General features: G+C 49.3%; 1 protein-coding gene across 1 annotated transcript; it reads left to right on the top strand.

Moving 5' to 3' along the window:
- The first annotated feature begins 2,786 nt into the window (after positions 1-2,786).
- Positions 2,787-21,620, top strand: NTF4 (neurotrophin 4). Its single transcript, XM_048516863.1, has 3 exons — positions 2,787-3,005; positions 9,219-9,600; positions 19,887-21,620. The coding sequence occupies exon 3, from the start codon at positions 19,908-19,910 to the stop codon at positions 20,520-20,522; it is 615 nt and encodes a 204-aa protein (XP_048372820.1). The 5' UTR covers positions 2,787-3,005; positions 9,219-9,600; positions 19,887-19,907; the 3' UTR covers positions 20,523-21,620.
- Positions 21,621-22,263: the final 643 nt, after the last annotated feature.

Raw genomic sequence — 22,263 nt, 5'->3', positions numbered from 1 at the left:
GTAGCTGGTAGGTTTGCATAGATAGAAGGGTGCTTGGTGGAGCTGGTATCTGGTCTTCCGGGAAGAAGAGACAACAGGAGCCTCCAGCTGATAAATACAAAAACCAGTAGCTGCTCAAATGTCCCCCGGACACCAGACACTACAAGCAGGTCCCTTGAAAGGTCGAACAGCACGAGACAACCTAGGAAAGTTCACAAGTTCCTCTCTGGAGAGGTAATTCGAGATGAGTAGCAGGTTCGCCTGTAGCGGCAAAATAAAACCGGACTCTAGTGGCCCCTTAAAGACAAATGAGATTTATTTACAGAAGCTAGCGCCCGGATAAATTCGGTTCGTTTTCACTGTGCCACCGAGCTCCTGTTTTGTTTATCTGGGGAGAGAGCATGACCAAGTACAGAAGGGAGCCAAATCACACCCACAGATGCTGTCCCACCCCCACGCCCCCGCCTTTATACACACGTAACTTATGAATGAGAGCCGTCATACGCACACATTGATTTGCTTAGATTCTGCACACAAAATCTTGACTACGTTTACCAAGGCAACCAATCACCCAGCCAAATCCTGTGCACATGGCTGTGTTATACAGAACATGCAGGAGTGTGAGCCGTGGACCAGTGAGTCCACCCTCCTGTGTACACAGTAGCATGTAGCCGGGTGCAAAATCTGAGTTTTCCACCCCCTCCCTTTTGGACAGCCGCCCTCCCCCACCAAGATCAAACAACTTTTTTTGCATCAGGTCTTGAAGTCAGTCCTTCTCCCTGGGGGGGGGGGGGGAGGAGGAGTGTGGTGGTGATTTTTCGCCCCCCATGTGACTAAATGGCTGCAGCCCCGGGGGCATTTGACCCCATATGTCCCCCTGGGTGGTACGCCCCTGTGTGCACATTTATGCTTCCCAGATGGGAACTTGTCAAAGGTCTTCCTGCATTTCAGAAATCATAGTAAACAATCCAAGCAGTGCCCTGTTTCCCTGGGGTGGATCTTCAACCTTCCCAGACAGGTAAGCTACTTTTAACCCTGATCTTTTAAGCACATCTGTTTTTACCTTTGGCTCTGTCGTTCTTTCTCTCGTTCTTCTCTCCCTCCCTCCTTTCTCCAGGAAATGTTCAGTATGCTTTCAGTGCAACCCACCTTTGGTCAGGAAAACTGGTCAATAATGCAGCAACCAAGAGGTCAATGCTCTTTGTGTCTATGTATCTGCCCTCTATGACACTTTGGGGTTTGGAGTCCCTACTGTTCACTGCTGAATGTATCTCAAACTGGAAGTCTACCCCAGAAGAAGAAGAAGAAGAAGAAGAAGAAGAAGAAGAAGAAGAAGAAGAAGAAGAAGAAGAAGAAGAAGAAGAAGAAGAAGAAGAAGAAGAAGAAGAAGAAGAAGAAGAAGAAGAAGAAGAAGAAGAAGAAGAAGAAGAAGAAGAGGAGGAGGAGGAGGAGGAGGAGGAGGAGAGGAAGAAGAGGAAGAGGAAGAGGAGGAGGAGGAGGAAGAGGAGGAGGAGGAGGAGTAGTTTGGATTTATATCCCCCCTTTCTCTCCTGCAGGAGACTCAAAGGGGCTTACAATCTCCTTGCCCTTCCCCCCCTCACAACAAACACCCTGCGAGGTAGGTGGGGCTGAGAGAGCTCCGAGAAGCTGTGACTAGCCCAAGGACACCCAGCTGGCGTGTGTGGGAATGTCCAGGCTAATCTGAATTCCCCAGATAAGCCTCCACAGCTCAGGCGGCAGAGCTGGGAATCAAACCCGGTTCCTCCAGATTAGATGCACGAGCTCTTAACCCCCTATGCCACTGCTGCTCCTCTTCTGTTCCACTGTGCTAATATGTAATTCTACGAAGAGGACAGAGAAACGGATTTGGGGCATCTTTGGGGAACGCAGCTCCCAAAAAGATGGACGGCATTTTCGCCAACAGAACCCGGACTCGCCTCAGCCTTCAGAACAGCCCTCGCCAGCGAGGAAGGCAGAATACTCTTTGTTGCTGCCCCTCCAGCGATTCCTGCCCACCTTGGACCATTTCCCTGTTTCCAGTCGCGCCACGAAGGAGCACGCTCCCTTCAACTGCGCGCCTCTCTGCTCAACCAATGCAGGCAGGCGGCTAGTCCGCATTGAGCCTCCTCCTCCTCCCTATCCCTCATTCCCTGAAAGAACAACAACAGCAGGAGTGGGTCCTGGGCTGCTTCCGCACGTGCAGAATAAAGCACTTTCAATCCACTTTCACAACTGTTTGCAAGGGGATGCTGCTATTCCGCACAGTAAAATCCAGCTGCCAAGTGCATTGAAAAGGGATCAACGTGGTGGGATTTCCAGGCTGGGTGGCCGTGGTCCGGTAGATCTTGGGCCTAACACATCGACACGTTAGGACCGAGAGCTACCAGGCCACAGCCCCCCAGCCTGGAAAGCCCACAACAACCAGTTGAATCTGGCAGCTGGAAGCCTTCGACAATGGATTGAAAGCGCATTATTCTGCATGTGCGGAAAGGGGTCCCGGCTTGGCGTGCTGGCCCTGAAGGGGTTTGGCGGCGCCTCTCCCGGAGCGCCCGCGGTCAGCGCGCCCAGCCTGGAGTGGGTCTCGAACGCGGAGTCCCTCCGACTGCGCCCTGCGCGCCCCGCGCTCGCCTTCTGCTCGGCTCCTGCTCCAAACCAGTTCCTCCGGTCCTGCTCCACCTGGGTCTTCCCCTTCTGCTGTCTTAGCCGTCCCATTCTTCCCCACTTCCAAGCGCTCTTCCTTCCCCCCCTCGCCAAGATCGGGAGCGGAGCCTCCAGCGACACTCTCCCCCCCCCCCCCTCGCTCTCCCTCTCTCCACCCGCCCCCTCGACTCCAGCAGCCTTCGCGCTCCTTGAACAGCAAAGCCGGGAATGGGATCCCGGGCGAGAGAGGGTCCCCTTTGGCGTGTGCGGACCTGAACGGGCTCCCCACTGGCTGGAGGAGGAGAAAAGGACGCCCCCCACCCACCCTCTACCTATGCCAAGGGGCAGGAGCGCGGACCCCCGGGCACCGCCTGGGCATCCCCAAGGTAGGAGATCCCGGGTTGGAAGAGTCTGTCCTCTTGCCTGATCTAGACCCCACTCCCTGTCCGGGGAACCTAGCAAGCCCCCCTCCCCACCCAATATCCTTATTGCCTACTTCCCTGCCTCTTGGAGCACTCCCCCCCCCCCACACACACAACCCAAGGAACCCAGACTTCAGCGACATCCCTTCCCTTTCGCCTTAATGCCCCTCAGAGAATCCAGCCCTAAAACTGCCGCCCCCTCTTGATGCTTCTTCTCAGCCCAAGCGCTCAGGTGTCCCAGCTGGGAAGACTTTACTCCTTATTTGGGATCTACTGCGGCCAGGTAAAGAGGGAACAGGGGACACGGCCATGGTCAAGGGAAACATCACCTTACACACACACACACACACACAGAGAGAGAGAGAGAGAGAGGAGAGAGAGAGATTTGCCTACAAGGAGGGCTAGATGGAAACCAGCTGGGGAGAGATGAATGGAAAGGCGGAAATATCCCTGGCTTGTTCGCTCCTCCATCCCGCCTGGTTTGGATTACTGGCTGGTGATGCGAAGCAGGGCGCCTGGTTCCTTGGACGGAGGGCATACCAGCGGCAGAAAAGTTGGAGCAAGAGTTGCCTCCGAGATTTCACCCCCTTTCCCCTGAATCCCACCACACCACACACTCACTGCAATAATCAGTCACAAATAGCAGACGTGATGGGTCTTCAAAAGCGTAGGAAACAGAATCGCCCTTCTGACAGCCCTCGAGCCACCCAGACTTTTAGGACTGTAGGGTCTTTACAGTTTGGTTAAATAGGATCCAGGTTTCCATGTCTGATATCCAGCAATGAGTTTTCTGGGATGGTTGTGGGATCTGGATGCAAAGACGGCTGGGGGGTCTCAGACAGGAGCAATAACTCAAAGGGGATGCCCGTGATTCTCCCATCCCCGTTTTATCCTTACAACAATCCTGTGAAGCAGGCAGCTGCCCCCAAAATCACCCAGTGAACGTCCCATCGATGATGAGGATTTAAATGCAGGTCTCTCGGATCTAGTCTGACATGCCAACCAATACAGAGTAGAGCAGGGGTTATCAGAATGGGTAGGATTCAGGGGTACTAAGTGAGACTCGGAAATAGCAAATTTTAACGACTTAACGACTCCCGGATATTCAAGATTCAACTGTAAACCGTGAACTAACACACACAACCAATCCAGTTGAAACTTTTTAACCACATTAAATTGTTGTTATTTTTGACACTTCGTAAAATTAGTGGCATGTTGACAATTAAGCCTTTAGGAGTGGAATAGTAGTCAGAGAAGATGTAGAACAGAATTGGGTCTCAGCTTACATCAGTAGGTTCCATTTCCCCCATCTCCTTTTGTTTCTGACCAAACGGATTTGTGCCTTTGGCGTGCACGCTAAAAATATTGTCCCCTTTCATGGCACAACAAAAGTTACTGCGGATTATGCCTTCCATGGTCCGTAAATAATACTCCCGAGGATTAGTCAGATCAGGGTAGGTAGTGAAGGCCAAAACGTTTGGATCTCGTGACCTACAATGGAATCCTAAACAAACGTACAAAGTCCCACTGAACTCCATGGAATTTACTCTGGAGTATACAAGCCTAGGATGGCCCTGTTGCTCTAGAGAGAGTATGAGTGAGGAGATTATTGCAAGCATATACCACAATCCTAATCACATGTACTCAGAAATAAATCTCACGGTATTCAGGGGGACTTGTTCCCTAGTAAATTTATTTAGGATTACTGCTCTTGTTTAGATTAGAATAAGGGAGGAGAATCCTGCCTAGATCAATGATGGCAAACTTATGGCACTCCAGATGTTCATGAACTACAATTCCCATCAGCCCCTGCCAGCATGGCCAATTGTAGGTTCGCCACTACAGCCCTAGATTCTCTCTGGTGCGAGCCTAAACTCTTAGGTTCCCTGGAAAAGGTCATCTCCTATCTTAGCCAGAGATACTTTAGTTCCGGGATCTCGATATTGAGTCTTTTGTCCCAAGGTAATCTTCATTCCCCGCTCTCAGTGTCTCCTTCATTCCCCCTTCTCGGTTTCCCCTTCATTCCCCCCTCTTGGTTTCCCCGGGCAGCAATAACACTGAGGCATCTGCTTTGACTTCAGGGTAAATTCAAAGCAACTAAATTGACGCGGAAAGGCATTCAAGTGTTGCAAAAGCAGATGGGAAGCCAGATCTCTCTGTGAGGAACGAGGGCAGGTATTACTGCAATGTGGAGGGCCCAGATCCCGTGCATCGTGGCTGGTTACAGGATTCTCTGGTGGGCGGGTTCTGAGCAGCCATAATAAGGAATGCTACCCACTCGGGATTTCTGAATCTTGTGGGAAGGGAGGTTTCCCAGGTTTAAGCAGACGCGGAGAGCGGAAGGCTTCAAGCAAAGAAAGCCCACTCCGTTGAGGGTATAATTAGGGGCTCAAGCCCCAAATGAAGACATTGGAAAAAAATTTGGCAACCTTTGCATTTTGGCGTTCATTTGTCCAAACAAATGCAAGTTTCTGATCCTCATGAAAAAAACCCTGGAAATTGTACAAGGAGTCAAGCAGCGGCTCTTTTAATACCTCCCCTCCTTTCCTGTGGCATCCTATTTACTGACTCCACAAACCTCGTCCACCTGAGGCCCATATCCTTTCCTCTTTTCTAGTTCATGTGCTTTGAAGTTATTGAACTTCCTGACTGTCAGGGCTGTTCGACAGTGAAATTCTCTGCCTCGGAGAGGGGTGGAGTCTCCGTCTTTGGAGGTTTTTAAAGAGAGGCTGGATGAACATATGTCAGGAGTGCTTTGATTGTGTGTTCCTGCATGGCAGGGGGTTGGACTGGATGGCCCTTGGGGTCTCTTCCAACTCCATGATTCTAAGATGCAAACTTGATTGATGCTTGAAAGCAGACAGAATTATTGTATTATTGTGTGTTGATAAGTGCCCTCCTCCCAAGGAGCTCAGGATAGCAAAATGTAGTTTTTTCTTTAAATCCTCCTTTTAGCCTTTTCTTTAAATCCTCCTTTTAGCCTCACAACGACCCTGTTAGGTAGGTTAGTCCAAGAGGCAACCATCAGACCAAACTTTCCCAGCGAGATTCACGGCTGAGTCAAAATTTGATCCTGGGTCTGCTGGTCACGATCTGAGCCTCCGACTTCTGCGCAACTTCTGGCCTTTGTGAAGAAGCAACCGGAGCTGGCCGTGCGAGGGCAGTGGTAGACATTCTGTTTGTTTTGTCAACAGTGGATACAGAATCCGCCCCGCCCAGGCATTGCTCAAGGTGGGGAGCCAGATCCGCCCCTAACAAGACCCATCGGAGGAGAGGAAGAACGGGTTAGCTACTGCAGGCCAGAACCGTGGGCATCTTCCACAAAAGCTGCATTTCCCTGCCTCCCTGATTGGCGTCAGGGCTGGAAGGTGGCAGGTTAGAGCCTGCCCGGTGCTAAGCTACGCGCATACCTCCTCGGAGCAGGGGCTGGCTGCCTTGCACATTCTGAATGCCTGCAAGCTTTGCGCAGCAGCGCCCGCAACCGGCACTCTCTCACCTGGGAGGGGAGCGAGGTCACGGGAGCTGGGCATTGTGGGGGAAAAGGTGGCTCATGCAAATCGCCTAAGGGTCAGGCTCGACTCTCTCTCAGGATTGTTTGCTTAGCCACTGGGCACCACTCCCCTCTGAGAGAACCCAGCTGTCCTGGCCCCACCCTGTTCTCAGCCACAGAACGCAGGCCCCTGGGGTCCTTCCGCTGCTCTTACAAAGCCGTGAGGAGTCCACAGAACAACGTGACACTCTTATCTACTTCCCACAAAGAACTTGGAAGACTTCTTGTTTTCCTGCTCTAGCTGTTCTGATGGACTTTGTTCCGGGGACACCCACGGGCCCCTTCCACACATGCCGAATAATGCACTTTCAATCCACTTTCAATGTGCTTAGCGTACAGAACTGCGAAATCCCCTTGCAAACAATTGTGAAAGTGGATTGAAAGTGCATTATTCGGCATGTGCGGAAGGGGCCGTGGACTACCTCAGCCCCTTCCTTCTTTTCAACAAGCCTTATTGGGGAAGTTGGGATGGCTGACTTTTGGTCCTTTCTACCTCTAGGTAAAGGTAAAGTTTCCCCTTCAGTCGTATTTGACCCTGGGGTACCACTGCAAGCAGTGGTTTCATAGGCAAGCCGTTTTTGTGGGGGAGTTTGCCATTGCTTTCCCCGGCTATTCTTTACCCCCTAGCTATGTGCTAAGAATCAGTGGTGGCGAACCTTTGGCACTCCAGATGTTATGGACTACAATTCCCATCAGCCCCTGCCAGCATGGCCAATTGGCTGTGCTGGCAGGGGCTGATGGGAATTGTAGTCCATAACATCTGGAGTGCCAAAGGTTCGCCACCACGATGCTAGGTACTCATTTACCGACCAAGGAATGGATGGATGGCTGAGTTGACCATGAGCCAGCTGCCAGGATATCTGACCCACGGGGGGCTCGAAGCTACCTCTAACCCACTCCACCCCAGACTATTCCTATCCCCCACTTATTCTGTCCACGAGATAACAGTTTTCTCTTCGGAGGACCCAAATCTGGAAGGAGAAGAGATCTCAGTGCAAAAAGAACCTTGCCTCTTTTTCCTATAATCTTGCCCGGTCCTTCATGAAGGGGAAGATATTTATTTTCCCTATCTCCCCCTACCCTATTTCCCCTCCCCTGTTGAAAGAGTGCCATGCACTGGTGGAGTGAAATAGGTAGAAAGTGGGTTTAGCTCCGCCTAGATCGACTGGGGGGGGGGTGGAGGAAAAGGAAGAGGGGGATTGTGGAGGGACCGTCAGTGGCAGTTCAAAGGCGAGAGGGATTAGCCACCCGTCCAACCCCATCCCCCATGTGGCAGCCCTCCTCAGATGTTACCACATCTGGATCCCATTCCCTTGGCTCCCGTCAGCAGCTGCAGAATCCGCAGGCGTCACCTGATGTTTCCCAGCTGACCCTGGGATAGGAAAAGGAGTTGCTGGGCAAAGAGGTGTTCCCTAAACCACTTTACAAAAGTGTGTGTGCGTATATCAGGGGTCTTCAAACTATGGCCCTCCAGATGTTCATAAACTACAATTCCCATCAGCCCTGCCACTTAGCCATGCTGGCAGGGGCTGATGGGAATTGTAGTCCATGAACATCTGGAGGGCCATAGTTTGGAGACCCCTGGCGTATATCAAGGGTAGGGATTACCTGCATGTCCCGGGAGGGCATTGTTTGGCATAATTGTAGCTACTCCTCCAAGCATTTTCAGCCTCACTGGGTTGCGGTTTCCCGAGGGAGGACAGAGTAGTGGTGTGGTGGTTAAGAGCAGGGGGAGTCTCATCTGGAAAACCGGGTTTGATTCCCCGCTCCTCCATGTGAGCAGAGGACTCTGACCTGGTGAACTGGACTTGTGCATTATTCTGCATGTGCGGAAAGGGCCTCAGGGCTGAAAGCCCTATGAATTTTTGACATGTACTTCAGAGCAGTGATCTGTGACCTTTCCAGACCCCGGGGGCATTTTTAACCCAGACAAGTGCTTGGGACACAGCGCACTGCAAGCCACTGGAAGAAACAGGACATCAGGGTCACAAGATGGGAAGAGGGGGAGCTAGAACTATGACCCTAACTGGGGTCAAGGCAAATACCATGGTCATTATGGCATCATTGCTCTCTATAAGCGGCAGGTCCTTCCACAAAACCACCAACAACAAAATATAATGGCTGTATGACCCAACAGTGGGTCTTATTTTATAGGCTAAAGACCACTGCTTTGAAGACTTAAAATGGAGGAACCTTACCTTGATCTAGGCCTCCTGGGTTATGTCTACTGACAGTTTCGATTTTGGCAGCATGGTGTAGTGGTTAAGAGCAGGTGCACTCTAATCTGGAGAACCAGGTTTGACCCCCTGCTCTGCCACTTGAGCTGTGGAGGCTTATCTGGTGAACCAGATTAGCTTCTGCCCTCCAACACATGCCAGCTGGGTGACCTGGGGCTAGTCACAGTTCTTCGGAGCTCTCTCAGCCCCACCCACCTCATAGGGTGTTTGTTGGGGGGGGGAGGGAAGGGAAAGGAGATTGTAAGCCCCTTTGAGTCTCCTTGCACGAGAGAAAGGGGGGATATATAAAGTCAAACTCCTTCTCCTCGTCTTCTTCAAAATGGAGGAATTTCAGTCTAGGCCAACTGGGTTCTGTCTCTTGACAGTTTTGCTTTTGCTTTCCTTCTCTAGTTCCTGTGACTGACATCAAGCCCTGTGGCCACTCTGCCTTCCTTGACAGACTTCTATCTTCTGCCGTGCAGTCTTTGGTCAATGGTGGGAAATGGAGTCCTCTGGGAAAGAGTCTGTTCCCCTCACTCATCCCAGGGAGAAACGAGGATGAGGCTACAGGTTTGTGGAGACCCTGAGGAGTCCAGCTATTCAGGCACATGAACTACAAGCAGGTATCAGTGCCCGGAAGGAACTGGGCAGCACAGCGAAGACACCAAGAAGGCTACACTCTTCCCAGGCTTGTTTGCCTCAGGAAGCATCCAAGGAAGACGCTAGGCTTCAAGGTCATGTGTAAAGCCCAGTATCTGCTTGGCTGTAGCCGAAGGAAACACTGAAACCACAGGTAACCTCCCGCTTCCCATCTCTGAAGACCTAACAGTTTTATTATGGCATAAACTGTAATCGACCATACTCCGTCTCAGATAAAGATCAGGTCAGTTGAGGTGCAGCGGTCAAGAAAATTTTATGCTTCCACGTTAGAACATAGTCCTGGACGAATATGAGGATTATCATTCATTTCTACGTGCTGCCTTTGTCAAAACCATTGTTGTTTACGTTATTGAACATGGTACCTTGATATAAAAAGGTAAAGTTTCCCCTTCAGTCGTATCCGGCCCTGGGGTACCACTGCGAGCAGTGATTTCATAGGCAAGCCTCTTTTGTGGGGTAGTTTGCCATTGCTTTCCCCAGCTATTCTTTACCCCCCTAGCTATGTGCTAGGTACTCATTTACCGACCAAGGAATGGATGGATGGCTGAGCTGACCATGAGCCAGCTGCCAGGATATCTGACCCACAGGGGGCTTGAACTCCTGACCGTGTGAGTGGCAGTGCAAGCACTTAACCACTACGCCACGTGGCTCAGTCACCTTGATATAAGAGCATTTATAGTGCATTGTATTTTTACTGAACAGGGCTAGGTAGGCATTCAGACCCAGGCAGAGCATTCTACAACAATGAAGATCCGGCATGTTGAGTTCTGCGGCGGAGGAATATACAGCTCTACTCACATCTTTTTCTGAGGCAGACTTTAGAACCCACTTTCTCAGATGCGTGAAATAGAAACCTCCCCTAGCAGAAATAAAATATGTATTCTCCAAGGCTTCCATTACCAGAATCAACTGGAGGTTGTGAGTTTTCTGGGCTGTGTGGCCGTGGACTGGTAGACTACAGCCACACAGCCTAGAAAACCCGCAACAGCTAGGGATAAATAGGTTTAAAACTGATGTGAAGAATTGAATATATCACTTAGTACTTGATCCCTTTAATTGGAGATGCTGGGAACCGATTCCGGGACTGATTCCGGGACTTTGCTCTGCCTGATGCTCTGCCTTTTAAGTGACAGCCCCTCTTCAAATTTTGAAGACTAGGTTAATAGACAATGAAGTGAAACGGGCATTTTTTGTATTGCTCTACTCAAAAGCATACAGACTAAGTACAGGGACTGTTCTCAATCCCTGAAAAATGTGGGTAACCCAAACTACCTAGTGACACTGTGCAAGTTGATACCAGCAGAGGCTAAGGGAGGTTTTATTTAAACCCAAGTTAAAATAATTAAATCATTGGCTGATTACCCATGGCTGGCTCTGCCCTGCCCTGCCCTTGCCCTGCTCTGGTGCAAAAGTCACCCCAGAAGTGCTCCTGCTTTCTGCAGGGAAAGTGAGAAGCACAGGTGGTTGCTGACCGGCTTGGCCCTGATGGGTCTTTCCTCAAAAACCAAAACAGCCCTGGAAAAGACCCTGCTTCTCCCCCCTGCCTTTTCCTGACAAAAACCAAATCTGGAAGACTGGTAATGCTGTTGGTGGTTGCCTATCAACAACCACTGAGGGTATCAGTTTCTTAAAGCTGCAGGCGCTTCATTTAAATTATTTTTCTACCCCATTTTTTGAAAGATTTCAGCTCTTACTGCAAACCTGGGGCTTCCTCAGGTTTGAAGAAATAGCTGACTTATCTGTCCATGACTTGAAACTCTTGTTTAAGTATTCACAGATTTGGCCAAATTGAAAAATAGATATATCAGTTAGACAAATTCATGGGAGGAAGGATTATCAATATGAGCCACAATGATTAAATTGACCTTCTGTTTTCAGCAGGGGCCAACAAGGGAAAGGCCTTGACCTCTGTGCTCTGTTTGCCGGCCCTCCTAGTGGTTGGCCACTGTGTGGAAGAAGAAGAAGAGTTTGGATTTATATCTCCCCTTTCTCTCCTGTAAGGAAACTCAAAGGGGCTTACAATCTCCTCCCGCCCCCCCCAGCCCTTCTCACAACAAACACCCTGTGAGGTGGGTGGGGCTGAGAGAGCTCCAAAGAACTGTGACTAGCCCAAGGTCACCCAGCTGGCGTGTGCTGGAGTGCACAAGCTAATCTCCTTCACCAGATAAGCCTCCACAGCTCAAGTGGCAGAGCAGGGAATCAAACCTGGTTTCCCAGATTAGAGTACACCACGCTGGATTAGGTGATCTGATGCAGCAGGACTCTTTGTGCATCGTAATGCTTTGCAGGGATAAGTGGATTATAGGCCTGTAAGATCTGCTCTCTTTTTTTAAGGGTCCACTAACCTCAGTTGCTCATAAAATAGCTGCTCAGGGGCAGAAACTGGTGAGTCAGGGAGTGGAACACACTGAAAGCACTCACTTCCTCTGGGTGTATAACTACTGCAGGTGTGTACACGTTCCCTATCGCCAAGCAACAACATCAGCACATTGCATTGGGTCATCGTGGATCATCTTAACACAATCCAGGCTTACGACAATATCACCAGCATGAAACGAGAACTAAAAAGTGCATACACAGCAGATGAGCCAAGCTGTACACATCATATGCAGATCAACATGTATGTACACGTAGCGTAGGATTAAGGAGTTTAAGAGATAAAGGACTATCTAGATGACCTATATCGATTTTGTCCCTCTGAAGCTGCAATTATCTTTGCAATAAGTAAAGGAAAAGGACCACTGAGGTCGAGTCTTACCTAGGGAGCAGCAGTGGCAGTAGTGGTTAAGAGCAGGTGCATTCTAATCTGGAGGAACCAGGTTTGATTCCCGCTCTGCCGCTTGAGCTGTGGAGGCTTATCTGGGGAATTCAGATTAGCCTGTGCACTCCCACACACGCCAGCTGGGTGACCTTGGGCTAGTCACAGCTTTTCGGAGCTCTCTCAGCCCCACCCACCTCAGAGGGTGTTTGTTGTGAGCAGGGAAGGGCAAGGAGATTGTAAGCCCCTTTGAGTCTCCTTACAGGAGAGAAAGGGGGGATATAAATCCAAACTCTTCTCTTCTTCTCTTCTCAAAGATAATCAGTGAGTCCGTGACCACTCACCAAAAACGCATGCACAGCTGATGACTCAAGGAAGTGAGCCCAGCCACAAATAAGTAATTATATACTGCCTTGTATAATCAAAGCATTAAGTCAGAATAACCTGTTTCCAGAATTGTTACCTCCATATCTCAGCATGGCAATTTGGCCATGGCTGAAAGGGGCTGGGATGGGAATTGTAGTTCCCGAACATCTGGAGAGCCGCAGGTCTCTACCCTGCCGTAGAAGGAAGGGTAGGAACCTCTTTGACTCTCAGATGCTGGGGTACAATTCCGTAACCCCTTTCAGCAATTTGGCGTACTGAAAGGGAACTGATGGGAACTATGGATCCCTATCTGAAACTATGATTCCTAAATAAATATTCTACAGATAATATCACCAGTTTTACAAATGGGAAATGCTGAGGGTTATCCAGATGGGAAATGAAGCATATGGTAATTAAGATCTGTTTTTAAAATGCTAGTTAGCAGCTGCTTTGAAGATAAGGGAGGGTCATGAGAAAGTTAACCCTGTGAAGAAAAGCAGACATGCTAAGAGAATCTTAGCCTCTTGGAGGACTGGTCTACCACCCATTTAAAAGCATGGGGTAGTAGAGGCTGTCCTCCACGGCCCCAATGCTTTTCAATGGGCAGTAGACCAGTCCTCCAAGAGGCTAAGATTCTCTTAGCATGTCTGCTTTTCTTCGCAGATGCCTCATCAAAAATTTAAAAAGGAAAACTACATATTGCTGGAATCGGCAGGATGAGCAGAGTACCACTATGTACCTTTTGGGCTGAAAAGGCGCCCAGGATCAGAGCCTGCAGAGCAAACGCAGGCAGGGAGGATCTGACCAGGGAGGAAACTGACCAGAGGAGGAAACTGGCCAGAGAGCTCAGGAGGAAACTGACCAGAGAACTTAAAGACCAGGTGGGAGAAAGCCTCTTTTCTCCTCTGACACCTGTGTTGTTCAGACAAACAATGAGAGGTAGCTTTTTTAAAGAGGTCCCCAGGAGGTCTTATTTGTGTGTCCAGACGTTCTATTTGTGCTCTGCAGAATGGACCATTCTTTAATTCATAGAATCACAGAGTTGGAAGAGATCCCCAAGGGCCATCAAGTCCAACCCCCTGCCATGCAGGAACACACAGTCAAAGCACTCCCGATATATGTTCAGTCAGCCTCGCTTGAAAAACCTCCGAAGAAGGAGACTCCATCACTCTCCAAGGCAGTGAATTCCACTTTCGAACAGCCCTGACAGTCAGAAAGTTCTTCTAATGTTTAGGTGGAATCACTTTTCCTGCACCTTCATTGCTCCATGGCCTAGTCTCTGAGGCAAGCTTGCTCCCTCTTCGACATGGCATCCCTTCAAATATTTAAACATAGCTATTATGCCCCCCCCCCCTTTAACCTTCGCTTCTCCAGACTAAACATCCCCAGCTCCCTAGGTCTCTCTTCGTAGGGCATGGATTCCAGGCCTTTTACCATTTTGGTTGCCCTCCTCTGGACACGTTCCGGCTTGGACTAGCCTCCAGTGACTGTACCTTTTTTTTGTTTTTACTTATTGCAAAGATAATTGCAGATTCAGAGGGACAATATAAACTGTTAACAAGATATGAGAAGCACGTGCTAAACAAACAACCCGGCAGCCCTTCCTCCAGCTTCAAAACAGTTGCATGGGCTACTAATCAGTTTAAAACAAACAAACATAAGAGAGTCTATTCCTGCTTTCCTTGCATCCCATCTGGGTTAATGCTTTGGCAATCAAAGACGATCGGTTTCAGGGGGGATGCAAAACATGTGCAGAACAGATAACTTGTGAAAGCGAGCCAAGCCACAAACTATAGGCCGAGGCACGCATACGCAGCAGTGCAGAGACAGCCTTATGTAACCACACACATAAGGCACTCACAAAACCAGCCTCTCACCTCCAGGCAAACAGGACAGATACAGAAAGAGCACAACACTTGCAGCAAACCTACTCACAAGCACACACTGCTCTCCTTCTCACTTAGAGGAACAACACGTAATATACAGTCAGCCCCATCGAACGGGCTGGACAGCCAGTCGTGGTGCCAGCCATGCCAGCCTGCCCTCCCAGGGCGGTTTCCTGGCATTATGAGGAAATTTAAAATGCAAAAAAGCTTCCCCACTGCCAGGAAGCCCCATTAGGCTTAGTGGATTTATGCCACTTTTTTGGTGCCATAAGTCCAAAGCCCTGGCTGCTGGTGCAATAAGAACAATGGTCAGAAGGCTCCTCCCCCGGCCTGTCCCACTATGCCAGCAGCAGGGGTGCAGAGACGCGGGTGCAGCATCCAACGCTGTGTCCCATCACTAGGGAGGGTCACAGCAGTTGCCCACCAATGGATTCACTCCTCTGCTAGGGCAAATGCCCTGGAAAGGGCAAATCTGCTGGTGCTGCCCCATGCCACGCCCACTAGTAGATTTGAGCCCTTCCCTTTGGATGCGGAGAAATAGCTTCCTCAGCCTGTTATATTTGGGCTGTGCAGCAACCACCAAGATGCCTGTTGTGGGAGAAGGAAGGGAAGGAGTTTGTAAGCCCCTTTCAGTGCCCTTACTCAAGAGGTGGTATAAATCCAAGGGGTGGTATAAAAGGGTGATATAAATCCAAACTCCTGCTCTTCTTCTTGTTCTTCTTGTTCTTGTTGTTGTTGTTGTTGTTGTTCTTCTTCTTCTTCTTCTTCTTTTTCTTCTTCTTCTTTTTCTTCTTCTTCTTCTTCTTCTCCTCCTCCTCCTCCTTCTCCTCCTTCTCCTCCTCCTCCTCCTTATTCCTCTTCTTCCTCTTCCTCCTCCTCCTCCTTCCCATGCCATTTTCCCTAAGACAACTTTGAGGGGGGGTCTGTTTGGTCTATTTTGGGGCTCCACATGCTACACTTAGTCCACACGGAGCTCAACAGCAGAGCAAACAGCCCCCTACAGCTCTCTCAGCTTGGGAAAATGTTGTTGAAGGGAAGACCTTCTTGCCCTGCTCACGCGCTCTAACCAGAACCGCCAGCCCTCAGGAACATTCATTTCCTCATCTTTCAAGCCAGCGTGGTGTAGTGGTTAACAGCAGGTGGATTCTAATCTGGAGAAACGGGTTTGATTCCCCACTCCACCTGACAGAGGCTTATCTGGTAAACCAGATGTGTTTCCGCACTCCTGCTGGGTGACCTTAGGCTAGTCACAGTTCTTCGGAACTCTCTCAGCCCCACCCACCTCACAAGGTGTCTGTTGTGGGGAGAGGAAGGGAAAAGAATTTGTAAGCCACCCTGAGTCTCCTTACAGGAGAGGAAGGTGGGATATAAATCCAAACTCTTCTGTTTTACTTCATGTGACACAAGTTGGGCCACAGAAACTCCATCCCAGCTTGTCCCACAAGTTTCATCTAGTTGAGCCCTCAGGAAATAAACTGAAAGCCACAGAGTCTGTCCTCTCCCCCCACCCCCCACCACCCCCAGAACTGGCCAGGTACATTCCCAAAAATGTGTTCCCTTCAGCAGCCTCCCTGCCTGCCGCATTGGGGGTCAACGGAAGTTTCCCAACAACGTTCAAAGGAGGCCCCAACACAGTTTGTTGCTGTAATCTAATCTGGGTGTGATTGGAGAACGGATAACCGTGGCCAGATCTTGCTTTTCACTGAACGGACCCAGCTGGCAAAGTTGGCTAAAGGTGGGGCTTGTCGCAGAGGAGGCCCGAATTTCCTCTGGAAACAGAGGCAGAATTGCACTTCCAGACTGCAAACTCACTAGGTCAAGGAAAAAGCGACTGTGTCTGGAGGAGGCCATCGCGAGGGCCAGTTTCAACATTACAAAGCACCCAAATTGAATCCAGAGGTCCCCGCCCAATGTCCTTGTGAGCAACAGTCGCATGTGAGTTGCACAATTCTCCTGTGGGTGGTGGGTGATTCCGATCAGGGCTGCAGGGTTCCTGGAAAGGGTGCTTTAGCCTCCTTCCCCCGTCCCCCATCAGCCCCATTTTTCTGACTTGAAAAAATAATAGAGTTGGAAGAGACCTCAAGGGCCATCAAGTCCAATCTCCTGCCATGCAGGAACACACAATGAAAGCACTCCTGACAGATGGCCATCCAGCCACTCTTTAAAAACCTCCACAGAAGGAGACTCCACCACACTCCGAGGCAGTGCATTCCACTGTCCAACAGCCCTGACGGTCAGGAAGTTTTTTCTGATGTTTAGAAGAAGAAGAAGAGTTTGGATGTATATCCCCCCTTTCTCTCCTGCAGGAGACTCAAAGGGGCTGACAACCTCCTTGCCCTTCCCCCCTCACAACAAACACCCTGTGAGGTGGGTGGGGCTGAGAGAGCTCCGAGAAGCTGTGACTAGCCCAAGGTCACCCAGCTGGCGTGTGTGGGAGTGCCCAGGCTAATCTGAGTTCCCCAGAGAAGCCTCCACAGCTCAGGCGGCAGAGCGGGGAATCAAACCCGGTTCCTCCAGATCAGATACACGAGCTCTTAACCTCCTGCGCCACTGCTGCTCTCTTAGGTGGAATCTCTTGCCCAACACCTTGAACCCACCTTGCCCCTAGTCTCTGGAGCAGCAGAAGACAAGCTTCCTCCCTCACCCACATGACCTCCCTTCAAATATCTAAACATGGCTAAAATGTCACCTCTTCACCTTCTCTTCACCAAACTAAACATCCCCAGCTCCCTAAGTCTCTCCTCATAGGGCATGGATGAGGTTGAGAAGGTGGTTCTATTTGGCCTGTTGGGGAAACTCCCAAGTTTTCATGTTCAGTGTTGCCTTCTCTGGGTAAAGAAATACCTGGAAGTATTGTGAATGGTGCCTGAAGAGGCAGAGTTTGGGAAAGGGAGGGGCTTCAGTGAGGGCTAATGCCATATAGAGTCCACCTTCCTTGGCAGTCACTTCCTCCAGGTAAACCAATCTCTGTTGCCTAGAGATCAGTTGTAATCCCAGGACACCTCCAGCCATCATCTGGAAGTTCCACCATGTCACAAGACTGGATATCTTATTTTAAAACAAAACTTAGAACTACTTTACTACTGTGTACAGTATCGAACTTGACATTTCAAACTTGAGAACGGCGCACCATAAAGCTTGTGTGCCAGGCGTAAGCAGCTGTATATACCCTGTTTCCTTGAATATACGACATCCCCTGAAAATAAGACGTAGTAGAGTTTTTGCTGAAGTGTGAAATATAAGGCATCCCCCAAAAGTAAGACGTAGCAAAGTTTTTGTTTGGAAGCATGCCCGACGAACAGAACACAGAAAAAACAAGACATCCCCTGAAAATAAGACATAGCGCATCTTTGGGAGCAAAAATTAATGTAAGACACTGTCTTATTTTCAGGGAAACCTTCCGCACATGAAGACTAACACACTTTCAATCCACTTTCACAATTGCTTGCAAGTGTATTTTGCTATTCCACACAGTAAAATCCAGCTGCAAAGTGCATTAAAAGTGGACTGAAAGTGCATTATTTTGCATGTGCGGAAGGGGCCTCAGAAACAAGTCCCCCATTCCTGTACAACAGTGGCAAAGTGGATAAGAGCAGGTGCACTCTAATCTGGAGGAACCAGGTTTGATTCCCCGCTCTGCCGCTTGTGCTGTGGAGGCTTATCTGGGGAATTCAGATTAGCCTGTGCACTCCAGCACGTACCGACTAGGTGACCTTGGGCTAGGCACAGTTCTTTGGAGTTCTCTCAGCCCCACCTACCTCACAGGGTGTTTGTTGTGAGCAGGGAAGGGCAAGGAGTTTGTAAGCCCCTTTGAGTCTCCTGCAGGAGAGAAAAGGGGGATAGAAATCCAACTTTTCTTCTTCTTCTTCTTCTTCTTCTTCTTCTTCTTCTTCTTCTTCTTCTTCTTCTTCTTCTTCTTCTTCTTCTTCTTCTTCTTCTTCTTCTTCTTCTTCACTGTACTGATATTATTTAAGTGTCACAGTGGAGATTGAAGAACAAGTCCCCCACAATTGTACACTGTGTTGAAACTTTGGAGATTTGCCTTGTATACAGTAATAAAGCATACAGTAGTAAAGTATCTCTAAGTTTTTATTAGCTATCCAGTCTTGTGACTGCAAGCTTCTTCTTCTTCTTCTTCTTCTTTTTTTTTTTGGTACAAATTGTTCTAGTTTGACCATCCGGAGGTTGGCAACCTTCTTTCACATCGGTTTCCCTCAGTGGCCAAATATTGCTTCTCAGACTGTTTAGAACAGGCAAAATGGAGCAACGATCTGCAGGAGTCGCTGAGTCTCCTTTTTCATACACGCTGCAATCATGAACCAAATAGTGCACAGCAGACAGGGGAACTTTGGAACTCATGTCCGATTGTTACAAAGGACATCGGGTGGGGACCCCAGACCAAACATTGCTCTTCAGTGAGAAAATCAGCCCCAAGGTTAGCAATCAACAGGATCTCAGTCTGGACTGAGTCTCATCTTTGAACAAGCTTGAGACTTCAAAAACTGGAACTAGACAAGATGGATTTGTGGGAAAAGGAGATTTGGGTAAAAAAAATCAGTTTCAAAGAAACAATATACATTCAGTTAAATGGTTAGCGAACTATTTGAAGAAAAGAAAGGAGAAACAAAGAGTGAGAAAGTTAAAGGATGAAAGGAATCAGATAATGACAGAAAATAAATTAATTAGGAAAAAAATTTGAGGAATTTTACCAACAACTATTTAATTATGAAAGAAACACACACTACGAGGAGAAAATGAATAAAACCATTTCTCAGGAAGATAGGATAGCTATAGAAGAGACCATAACACAAGAAGAAATATTTAGGGTAATTAAAGAATTAAAAAAGAATAAATCCCCCGGGACAGATGGGTTCACAGCGGAATATTATAAGGAAATGGCTAAACGAATGAATGAATGAATGAATGAATGAATGAATGAATGAATGAATGAATGAAAAAGAGACTTCAAAAACTGCGCCACCGTGGCTGACACTTGAAGAACCGGCACGACGCTTGCAACAAAAGGTATTGGGGGCCATTCTAGTGAATCACAGGAACACGTCCTTCGTTCTAAGCATTGCGAAGGTCGACTTTGAACCGACTCCAGATGATAATGGAGAAAGATAAATATGGGAGGAGAGTTAATCGAAGAAGTTATCAGTCTTGGGAACTAGGCCAGTGAATTGTGCATGCCTCATCAAGGGCTCCTGAGTTCCTTTCCTGCCTCCAGCGTGAACATGGGGAGAACCGCGAGGCAATTTCCAAAGTCCTTGTTTGTATTTTCTGCCATCCATGGAGGGCCTCTCAGCAGGGTTGATTTACAGTCTCATTCCAGCCTCGCTGAATGCATGGGTGATTTGGGCCTGGTGTTTTTCCTTTTCCCAGATGTGTTTTCTTTTTCTTACACAGGTCTCCGCTGCACAGGGAGTGATGCTTATTCTGTTCCATGCCATGATTACCCCGCTGTTCTGTGTCACCTGTGCTGCGCCACTTCCGAACCACAGTGCCCGCCCCAACACTACTGAGGCCCTCTGGGCTGAGACCCCTCTTGGGGACTGGGACCTCTTCTCTCCACGTGTCACCCTTTCAAGCTACCAGCCTATTGATCCACCTATGCTTTTTCTCATGGAGGACTCTGGTGCCCACCCGGGGCAGGCCGCTAACAGAACACTGAAGTCGAAACGGTCTGTGGAGGGGGCCATACGGCGGGGGGAGATGTCGGTGTGCGACAGCGTCAACGTCTGGGTGACGGACAAGCGTACAGCCGTGGACATTCGCGGCAAAACCGTGACCGTGCTTTCAGAGGTCCAAACGTTGACCGGGCCGCTCAAGCAATATTTCTTTGAGACCAAGTGTAATCCCGCGGGAGGCACGGTGGGGGGTTGCCGCGGCGTGGATCGACGCCACTGGATCTCCGAGTGCAAGGCCAAACAGTCGTACGTGAGGGCGCTCACGATGGATTCGGACAAGATTGTGGCTTGGCGCTGGATCCGAATCGATACCTCCTGTGTTTGCACCCTCCTCACCCGCACTGGCCGGACGTAGGGAAGCGCAGAGTGGGGGGGAGAAAGGAGCGTAGTATGTGTTTTCTTATTGGCAGACCAAGGCTTTTTTTACTCGCACTGAAGCAGAGAACGGTGTTCAGCCATGGATTGGCGTGATCCCTCAGTCCAACATCATCATCTCTCATTGGCCAAGGGGACGTGCGCAGGGTTCCTGCTGCCCATGAAGGCAGGGGTATGGCCTCTGCTGCCATCTTTGACTCGCAGATCGTCTCGCCATGGCTGGATTCTATAGCATTAGTCGCGCCCATAGGGTACCTCTCATTGGCTGACTGCACTGCTGGAAAGTATCCTTGACAGATTTGGCGGACCAGCTGTGGAAAGAAAACATTCTGCTTGGGAGATGGCCACAAAGATAAACGGAGTTCTTCATGTATGACTAATGATTAAATGGGCACATATGGTTGCCATATGAGGCTAGGGCATTGCTGACTCAGAGCTCTTGGTTCAGACCGTCTTTTCCTGCGAATCCTTCCTTTTCAGCCATGGACTGCACGGTGCATCTCTCTGTGGTACGGGCTGTTCCGTTCACTGTTTCCCAGACCTTGTAACCCCTGATTGCCCTTTCTGTTGCTGTGTCTCTACCAAGGTTCTCCGGCATGGGACAGAAAGTTCTTGGGTGTATTTTTGAGTGCCTGGAGCCATGCCTGCTAAGCCCCATAATTGCCACAGGGACCGTGGCTACACATTGTGCCCCTATAGAGTAGCCATCATTTCCTTTTGGCTGTGGTTTGGAGGGGAAGTCCAGGGGTCCAGTAAGCTGGTCGACTGTTACTTGTGTGGAGCTCTCGATACATTCCAAAGGAATCCCAGAGTTCCGAGACCCCCATTTGAAAGCCACTGTTCTCGATCAGAGTTACCTCTGGAATCCCCCTGTGCTTTCTTTCCCTCTCTTCCTATTTATTACCTCCCCTCCCCTCCAGCTGTGTCTGAACCTGTGCTGCCATTTTGATTGTTAACTTATTTGTGTACCTGACTCTGCAAGAAATAATTTCTGGGGGGGGAATGTGGCAGGGGGAGGGGAGGGGGAGCGTGGATTAAAAGAATGAGAAGTATGCCTGCTACTTCACACACCGTGTCTTGAGTGATGTACAAGCTTTGATGAATGTGGAAGGCAAGTGCCTTGGGAGCGAAAGTCGTGCCACCACAAGCTCGCTAACATCTCCCCGTCCCAACAAGTTGCATTTTACACACACACACACACACACACACACACACACACACACACACACACACACACACACACACACACACACAAAAGCAGTAGTATCATCGTGTGGCTCTGCTGTAAACCCCACAGTCTTTCCCTCCCCCCAAAAGAGAAGGGATTTCTCCCTCCCTGCCTGCCTGCCTGCCTAAAATTCAAAAAGGGAAATTATCCATTGACTACCATCCAATGGTCAGAAGTGGAATTGCAAAGCCGTTTCCTGAAGAGTGTTGCCACTTTGGAGAGCTGCCACTACAGACCAAACTACAGGATATGTTGTTTAAAAACCAGCTTCTGGGTCCTCCAGCAGTTGTGGGGGATGTGCCAGCTTTCCCAGTGGAGAGTTATTTGCACAACTTCAGAGCTGCCAGCGGAATTGTTAAACTGCTCCGAAACATATTGTGTAATCTGGCTGTCAGATGACCAGTTCTGTAAAAAGCAGCAAGAGAGCGTTATCGATACGATGAAAGATTTCTGTGCGGAAGCAGGCCGGCTTGTTTATTTTTGAAAGGGCTCC

The sequence above is a fragment of the Sphaerodactylus townsendi genome, linkage group LG15, assembly GCF_021028975.2.
Source record: "Sphaerodactylus townsendi isolate TG3544 linkage group LG15, MPM_Stown_v2.3, whole genome shotgun sequence".
In the NCBI taxonomy this organism is placed as follows: domain Eukaryota; kingdom Metazoa; phylum Chordata; class Lepidosauria; order Squamata; family Sphaerodactylidae; genus Sphaerodactylus; species Sphaerodactylus townsendi.
Note: the sequence above shows the minus strand (reverse complement) of the source record. Positions and strands in the feature narration are given on the sequence as shown.